Here is a 9827-nt window from a genome sequence, read left to right as displayed (position 1 = left end):
TGTCTGTATTACTGTAGGTGCTTCATTTCATTGAACAGTCTTTCACTAGTTGCTACTGAGAACATATTGAGCCTGTTGACAAAAATGCTGCCATGCTGTCTGGTTTTCGCCATACTAAGCTCAATCTTTTAAGATTGAACATTAGTCTGGAGAGGCTGCACTTTGTTTCTACTGCACTTCGCGTTGCTTAAGTTTCGCTATCGTCACGTCACCGGCCAATAGCGTGCCAGGACTAGAGTATGGCCCTTTCTGATTGGGGCCAAAAGTTCTGGCAGTAAACAGAGGAGATAGATCTGCTAGTTTCCAGCCTGAGCTGCCGAGCAAAATTCAAGTTCCCCGGAAGTTCAGGCAGAGTTCGTCCAGCAATGCTGCTGAAATTTGTTAAATGACAGATTATTTTTACTCCTCATGGGAAAGGATGCAAGTTCTTTTTGTTTTTCCTTTGCTGTACACACACTTGTGACTTCCTCTTTAGATATTAGACATACAGCATCCTGCAGCACAATTAAACACTCACTGCAGACCAGCAGGTCAACACTCCACATTGATCAGATAGCAGTAAGAAACAAACATGTCTGACGACATTCATGAAGATGCAGATTCTTCCAGTAAAGGACCTGGCTACAAAACAGAAAATATAAATATGAATGCAGTTCCGAAAAGTTCTCAGCAAAGAATGAAGCACAATGAGATTCAGGATCATTCTGGGGGTCAAAATCATCGTAAGTATACAGTATTCTGTTAGTTTCTTTATATTTTATTGTTCTCCGCAAAATATTCTCATATCATATCATATGTTCTCCTCAGGTCCCTACAAACTGGCTGTGGTGTTTCTTGGGCTGCTGTGTGTTCTCCTTTTGGCTGTCATCATAGGAGTGTGCATTAAAATGCAGGAGACAAGACATTTACAGCTTAGCTACAACAACCTGACTGAAGAGAAAAACCAGTTAGAGATCCGTAATGAAAACTTGATTGGAGAGAAGGAACAGTTACAGTTTAGCTACAACAGCCTGACTGAAGAGAAAGGCCAGTTAGTGATCCATAATAACAACTTGATTAGAGAGAATGCACAATTACAGGCAAGAAACACCGCACTGAGTAAAGATCTGGAAACCAACATCAGTGTTATGGCTGGTGAGCGGGATGAACTTCAGTCAGATCTTTCCAATCTCGGTAAGTGCAATTTCCATGCAATTTTGGAAAGAGCGTCAACTTTCTCAGCTCAGCCCATTGTATTTCACATCATCAGTGAATGGAGACTAGCTAGTGTTTCTCAAGGCTAATGTACTGTTTCTGCTTAGTGGAAGGGTCACGTCCTGCCTCATGATACAACAACAGGACATAGTTTCCTTCAAATGTAGCTTCTGGTCGAAACATGTTTCATATTCAAGCCTTGCCTGTAAAAGTTTGCAAGATAGCAGAAGAGAAACATCCCCATAACATAATGTTGCCCCCACCATGCTTCACAGACTAGTAGGTATGATATTTTGGTAACACTTTACTTGACGGGTTCGTTCATAACACATTCATAACAGCTGTCATGAACTGCACATGAAGCATTCATGACTGTTTCATGAAACATGACTCAACATTCATACCAACCCTTTCATGAATGTTGAAGACAAAACGTCAAAAACTTGTCAAAATAAAAGTCCTACAATCGCAAAGCAGCATTGCATCTTTTTTGTTTTAGCCAACCTGGTCATGTCACATCTTAGTCAACGGGGAGGTCCAGTATCCAGGAGAATTTAATCTTTTGTTGGTCTGTTTGTTTATTTCATAATAGTAACCTCTGAAGAATGCATAATTGTCTACACCAATGACTGTATATAGATATATAAAGTAGGAATGTCCAACCATTCAGAGGTCCACAGATGGTCAGTAGTTCACTTCCCAGAATAATTCACAACTCGTATAGTAAAGCGACATTTGAAGTAGGCTTCATAAAATATTCATGAGATGTTTAGAAACGCTGGAGAGGATTCACAATACCCTGTATATGGCTTACTAGATTGTTGGACTTTTATTTTGACAAGTTTTCGTCATTTTGTCTTAATTCCACATTCATGAAAGTGTTGGTATGAATGTTGAGTCATGTTTCGTGAATCAGCCATGAATGCTTCATGTGCAGTTCATGACAGCTGTTATGAATGTGTTATGAATGAACCCGTCAAGTAAAGTGTTAACGATATTTTTGGGTGGTATACAGTATGTACTGTGTCCCAAACCTGTATGCCCCTGGTCCACTGCATTTGAAAAAGCATCTTTTTATTTGCTCTGCACTTTGTCTTCTCTCTAATCCAACAGAAAATTTGTCTTTGGCTTCATTAATTTATTCTTATTCATTCACAGAATCACATGACATGAAGAGAATTAAAAGTCATGCAGGTACCTTTTAAACTATGACAATAATCACATTTTGTGTTGTTGACTCATGAAACATACTTTTTTCTTTTCTGTAACATAATATATTCTATTAGTGTTAACTCAGGAGTGTGAAGCTTTGTTCTACAATGTTAAAATAATCAGAAGAAGAAAGACCCTTAAAAGAGTGGGTATTTACAAATGTTTAATCGTGTATGAGCAGTGTCTACCTGTTATCAGAAGACAGAGGCGTATGTCTGTCTGTGAATGAGAGATAACTTGTTACAGCACTAGAAATCACTCAAGATATTAGGCAATCTGGTACCAAACTAAATGTGCTTATCAAACTAAGAAACTCACAGCAAGAGAATGTTTTTTTAATATCACACATTAGGACTAACAGGAAGGCTACACTGGGCACGTGAAGCGTAACTGAAGCGTTCTGTTCGTCACGTTGCGTCTGCTGCAACAATAAGTTTCCACTATGATCAATGGAACTGGCTACACAGACGTGATGGCGCATGCATTAAAATAAGCAACCAGTCTCCTCAAATAATTTTTATGCGTTGTGAATGTTACGCGCCCAGTGTCGTCACCCGGTAATGGCAATTTGGAACATGCAGTTTCCAAATTACACTTGTCACAGACAGTTTCTATAAATCATTTCTCACAAATATTTCTCGTAGCATGTATCATTTTGGTTCAGACAAAATATATTTTCAGCGGCCATGTCTTTTTTTCTGTCTTAGTGGATGTGACTCTGGATCCAGACACAGCACAAGCCTCCCTAATCCTGTCTGCTGATGGGAAACAAGTGAGACATGGCGACACACAGCAGAATGTCCCTGACAACCCCAAAAGGTTCAGTCCTGTTGTAAATGTCTTGGGAAAACAGGGGTTTTCCACTGGCAAATTCTACTATGAGGTTCAGGTCAAGGGGAAGACTGGGTGGAGCTTAGGGGTGGCCAGAGAGTCCATTACCAGGAGGGGGAAAATAACTCTGTACCCTGAGAATGGATACTGGACAATATGGCTGCGTAATGGGACTTATGAAGCACTAGATGATCCCTCTGTTCCCCTCTCCCTGAAAGAGAAGCCCCAGAGGGTGGGGGTGTTTGTGGATTATGAGGCAGGTCTGGTCTCCTTTTATGATGCAGACTGTTGGTATCATCTCTACTCTTATGCTAATGTTACCTTCACTGAGAAGCTTTACCCATACTTCTCTCCTTGGCTTAATGATGGAGGTAAGAACTCCGCTCCTCTTATCATCTCCTCAGTTCATATCTGCCCTATCAAGTAATGTATCATGATGGGTGTTTTATAAAGTCAGACTCCAGCAGTTTATTACATACCTTAAACTCTCTATTCAGAAGGTTATTTTTTCATAGAAAATCTTGCTGCTTATTTTGCTTTGCTAATTATTTCTCTTGTAAAATAAACAAGTTATTTCATATGCTAAGCCCTGTTCTTATTTAGAGATCTTATTCAAATTAATCTCAGTGCTTTCATAAACCAATTTGTATTTGCATATGTCCCTGATTATTATCGTATAAATTGTTTTGTGACACAACTCATTTACAGTGCACTGGGTAGGCTACTGAAGGTTGCACAAAATACCCAAGCAGTGCACTCAGGTAATCAAGTAACACCATCTGAGCTTTTAGGTTGAAATCTTGTTAACCACAATGCTAGACAATAATAGAGTGTACTGTATCTGTGTTTTATTTTAGACCATGATTGATAAGCAATAGACATTTTAGAGTAATATATACTGCAGTGGTTTATGCTTGCTTGTATACCGGTACTCAAATCATAGAGTGTATAAATAAGGATTCAGTTGCATTGTTTTAGATATATTTTATACCACATCTTGGTGAATAAATATACAATTTACAATCTGCACTTGGTGGAAAGTTGTTCCCAAATTCTGTTCAACATACATGATCCCCCATTTTTTTTATTTTTTTTTAAGTTTCCCACTTCAAAAGATACAACAATGTATGAATGCATTTCAGTGAGTTTGAAATTAACCAGGATTTCACACTAAAGCTGTGACATTACAAGGCCACTTATTATGACCGCTGTAGTATAGTTATCCATGCCGCTGCTGGCCATTTGGGTGTCCTAAGCAATTGCTTTGCCATTTATGTTATATATTATGAACAAATATCATATCATCATTGCATGTAATATGTTGTTCCTGCATTTTGACATTGTAAACAGTCAGAAGAATGAAAAGCAGTTTGAAGTAAAGCTACTTACTATTAGTGACTGGGCTATCAGTGAAATGGAGGAGTAGGGGGAGGGATGACTTTTGCGAACGCCGGGGCGTGTGGCATAATAAAAAGAAGGCCGGCTTAAATACTCTTGGAGCGGGAGGCGCGGTGAGTTAATTGGTGTCAATCATCCCTAAGGGCTCCTCCCGAACTTTGTTTAGAAAACATCATTAAATTGCACATTTTTTATCTGTTCAAAATGTCCTGTTTGAGCTACATTTAGTTTACTTTTAGGTGGTGGTAATTTGCTAATTCATTTGTTTATTATTATTATGATTATGATTATTATGATTTGCTCACATTAGTAATATGTTTTGTAATATTCTTTGTTTGTAAAATTCAATTGTTTTGATTTATGTTTAGTTTTTGTGCTTAGTCTTACAGTAATCATTTATTTTTGGTTTAGACACCTGGGGGCAGTAATGAGCACAGGTAAAGGTGTGTGTGCGCGTATATAGGTAGGAAGTAGGAAGGAGGCCTGTATTGCACCTGGGTGGTGGGCACATGTTTTTTTACCAGCGCGAGAGATGCTGAAAAATGTTTGCTCTGCTGGAACTAATAAACCAGCCACAAAATGGAATCTAAGCCTGGACATTTGATTCTTGCCTGCGTACATTACTTGCCCAGGGTGCCAGAAGTTGCCGTTTAAGTATTTAATTTAAGTTTAATTTCCCTTTCCCATGTCCCTTGATTTATCATTTTAATACTCATATCAAAGTAAAATGGATAGTCTTGCTTTGTGGAAATGTTTTTTTGTTTTTTTATTGCAAACCACAGTATGTTACAGCCATTCATGTCTGTAGTAATACTGTCAATAAGTAGGCTATTGGGACAGATGACACAATGCTGGCAGCACCACTGAGCAAGAAACAAACATCTCTCCTCCTAGAAGTTCAAATACTGCAATAACATAAAAAAGCTCCGAATTGTTGTAGCCTAATTCAAGCCTATGTAATTCAAACATAGTTCCTCTCTCTCTCTCTCTCTCTCTCTCTCTCTCTCTCTCACACACACACACACACACACACACACACACACACACACACACACACACCGAATGTGCACGAATGCACACACACTCACTCACACACACACAAACACACCCCGAATGCACGCGCGCGCGCGCGCGCACACACACACACACACACACACACACACACACACACACACACACACACACACACACACACACACACACACACACACACACACACACACACACGCACGCACGCAGGCACAAGACAGATAACGCAGGACCTCAGTAATGTCATTCTGTGATACTGGATAATATTCAGAGAAATGGATCTCCTGTTAATATGAAATCGTGATCGGCCACATATCAGGAGTCTTACTGTGTGTGTGTGTTGTGTATTCAGTGCATTTTGGCTTCTGGTTTACAGCCGGGTCCTGTAGTTTTTCTAACGTGGCCACAGCAGTTTATGAAAAAACTTGTCACAGGTCAGGAAGAGCGTTAATCTCGCGTTAAAAAAAAACGCTGTTAAAATCGTTAATAACGCGATATTTTTGACAGCACTACTTACTGCTTATATGTGACCATTCAAAGCGAAATCTGTCGTTTTGCGAACAACGTTATTTTGAGAAAATCAACAATATAACAAACTTCCGGGTTAAAATGTTGAATTTCACGTTTTCGCATAATTCGACTGTATGCAGTCTACAGTTTCATATCGTGAACACATTTCACGGAAAAACATACGTTTTGACTGTTAAACCCGGCGAAGATTCAACACATTTGCTGTCATTCCCATTGTGCACGCGCCGCTTAAAAAAATGATTTCTCCTCTTCTGGCATATCGTGACAGGAGAACCATGTCAACGTTGGATGCGGTTATCTTAGCGATAGTTTGTGTAACCCTCGATATACATATCGTTGGAAAGCTTAGTTTATGGCCGTTCACGTGAGCACAATAACTTAATTTAGTCAATTTTACAGAAACGACTGGTTCCGCTTTACAGGGTCACATATTTATTGTTGGTGCCCCCCTGACGTTGACGTTTCAAATCAGCTACATCTTATTAGGCTCTTACTTTAGCAGATGAATTACAGCAAGAGTTGTTTATAAGGTTGAGGCCATTTTCGGTCTTCAGAGCTCAAAACAACCCTCAGTGCTGTTTGTGGTTTGCCACTTCTACAGCTGCCACACTGTCCTCAGACAGCAAAGCATGTTCAAACTTGGAAATGTGGGCCCCCAGTTAGGCACATACCATGTTTATAACATGTAAGGTTGGAAGTTGTACAAATTTGAATGCGACTTTAATGTCATATCCCAGTTGATCGTGTATCATGCAGGATGTGTGTGACCAGAGTCGACGATCCATTTAAAGTCACTCTTGCAACCACAAGAGCACCAACAAAATAGCTCTTAGTTTTGAAACAAAACTAGATGTACTGCAAAGCGATACAAAATATGACCGCCGTCCGCCGCTCAGTCCTGCACATTCTCTCCGCAAAAATCTATTTGTCAATTTGTTTCCATCTCCTACTCCATCCCCTGCTGCAACTTTTATGTAAATGAGTGTGTGCATGCGTGTGCCTGCTTTTGTGTATGTGTGCTTCTCCGACTGTGAGTTTTCGCTTGTGAGTGTGTGTGGTGGGAGTAATGGGATGTGTGTGTGTCTGTTTGCCTGCATTTGTGTATGTGTTTTATGTGTCTCTACTGTACAGTATGTCTTACATTTTCATAAGTGATGATTCAGGTACTTCTCCACTTTCTAAATCAAACCTATGCCCCTGGCCCACTGCAATTGAAAAAGCATATTTTTTGCTCTGCACTTTGTCTTCTCTCTAATCCAACTCTCAATCCTACATAAGATTTGTCTTTGACTTCATTAAATTATTCTTATTCATTCATTCACAGAATCACATGACATGAAGAGAATTAAAAGTCATGCAGGTACTGTACAGTAGCCTACCTTTTAAACTATGACTGACAATCATCACATTTTGTGTTGTTGACTCATGAAACATGCTTTGTTCTTTTCTGTTAAAGGTAAACTATGCAGGATTGGCGATTGCAACGCCGCTTTCGCTTTCGCTTTTCGTTTTCTCTCGTTTTATGCTTGCATATTTCTCTGCAGAGCTTCCCCAGAGGTTCCCCCGAGCTTTAGCGTGTATATTTTACAAAAGTCCTCAATCGGTCAGTCTGCAGTTTCATGAGCATGATCGAGACTTCACATGAGACTTCATGGTCCATGGGTGCGTGCGTGCCCGAGGATTCCTGAAGTTGCAAGCGTGGTTCTACGGCTATAGGCCGAAAAAAACATTGTTTAACCGGTATTGACTCATTTAATCATATATACTGTAGGCTAACAGTATGAAACGAATTGATTAACTGAAAACCGTTGCATAGTATACCTTTAAGAAACGTTATATTGTTGATTCTTCTAAATAGCCTTCATTTACCTTCATTTACTGCTTTGTACACTGTTGCCATCATCATATCCAGTGCCATGGAACAGTCACCTGGAATGCTTGTTCATTAACATGAGTGAGTGAAAAGCAGTTAACACTCGACATGAAACTCCTTCACTGATAGAAAACCAATCCCACTGAGGTGGTTGAGAGAATGGCAAATGTGTCAATGCTGCCTGAAAATTTGAATGTTAGTGTGTAGTTGGAAAAAACTGTAAGAATAAACAAGTTATTTTTCATAAGCCCTGCAAATGAATCTCATTGCTTTCATAAACAACTTTTATTTGCATATTTCCCTGATTGTATGATTATTTAAGTTGTGAAACAACTCATTTCCAGTGAACTGGATACTAAGGGTTGTACAGAGTACTCAAGTGCTTGGCTAATTAAGAAGTAACATCAGTACTTAAGCTTTTACATTACATGTAACCTTGAAATCAGGTCAACCACGCAATGGTAGACATAGAGAATGTTTTCTTTGTTGTTTCTGAATTTTTTCCTTTTATTCATGTTTTACGGATAGGCTCTTGCTTCAGCAGATGAATTATTGTGAGCGTTGTGTATGAGGTTGAAGCCATTTCTGGTCTTCAGAGCTCAAAACGACCCTCAGTGCTGTACAGTACAGTATGTGGTTTGACACTTCTACAGCTGCCACACAGTCCTCAGACAGCAGAGCATGTTTAGACTTCTCAAGTTGGAAACGTGAGGTCCTAATTATGCACCGTCTTTTGTTTGTAAGGTTCTTTTGCTGTCAGGTTGGAAGCTGTCACTAACAGCAAAGAAGAAGGACTAAACACTAGTTTGGGATTCAGTACAACTAATCACTCAGCTCCCACACAGGGTGTCCAAAGTAATGGTTGGAAAATATCATTCTAATGGACACACACACCTATGTAATATATATATAACTTTTTCTGGGGGTAATTGTGTGTGTGTGTGTGTGTGTGTGTGTGTGTGTGTGTGTGTGTGTGTGTGTGTGTGTGTGTGTGTGTGTGTGAGTGTGTGTGTGTGTGTGTGTGTGTGTGTGTGTGTGTGTGTGTGTGTGTGCCTGTGTGTGCCTGTATGTGTGTCTACTTGCCTGCATTTGTGTGTGTGTTTTATGTGTCTGTGTGTGTATATGTTCACTTGTGAGTGTGTGTGTGTTTTTATGTGCTTTTGTGTGTGTTTGTGTGTGTGTGTGTGTGTGTGTGTGTGTGTGTGTGTGTGTGTGTGTGTGTGTGTGTGTGTGTGTGTGTGTGTGTGTATGTGTGTGAGGGTGTGTGCATGCGTGCGTGTGTATTCCTGCGTGTGTGTGTGTGTGTGTGATTGTATCATCCTAAACCAGCAACCCTTCGCTCAACACCACCATCTGCAGGCCGATGGGTGTGCAGTCACTACCGGTACACATAAATTAAATTATTTCATAGCCCTCCATGGATGAAATTCCACAAAACGTGGCATACGCATACTCCCAGAGGATGTCAGGTTAATAATACAAATTAAATTTGGTGTAGTTCATTGCATCTCATCTGAAGATAGGGACAATTAAAGCAGTATAATATTGCATTTTCATTTTTTTACCATGGAGGTGCAAATCACAAATGACTGGTTATAAGCTACGTTGATGCAGGCTCTTGAAACCAACCTACTGTACCATAAACATTTTGTCATCTTCGGTGGCACAGTTCAGTTATTTAGGAAAAACGGCAATTTTTGGGTTCCGGGGGGTCCAGTGCGGGGGTGGAGTGGCCCACGGGGACCAAAGATTTTTTTTC

At 39.9% G+C, this 9827-nt stretch overlaps 1 protein-coding gene across 1 annotated transcript; it reads left to right on the top strand.

Moving 5' to 3' along the window:
* Positions 1-531: 531 nt before the first annotated feature.
* LOC134059887 (nuclear factor 7, brain-like) lies at positions 532-5110 on the top strand. The gene is made up of 4 exons (XM_062516430.1): positions 532-722; positions 808-1173; positions 2353-2388; positions 3114-5110. Exons 1-4 carry the CDS (start codon positions 572-574, stop codon positions 3662-3664), a joined length of 1104 nt encoding a protein of 367 aa, XP_062372414.1. The 5' UTR covers positions 532-571; the 3' UTR covers positions 3665-5110.
* The last annotated feature ends 4717 nt before the right edge of the window (positions 5111-9827 follow it).

The sequence above is a fragment of the Sardina pilchardus genome, chromosome 16 (genome assembly GCF_963854185.1).
Source record: "Sardina pilchardus chromosome 16, fSarPil1.1, whole genome shotgun sequence".
Taxonomy (NCBI): Eukaryota; Metazoa; Chordata; class Actinopteri; order Clupeiformes; family Clupeidae; genus Sardina; species Sardina pilchardus.
The sequence above is the reverse complement of the archived record's forward strand: the minus strand, read 5'-3'. Positions and strand labels throughout refer to the sequence as shown.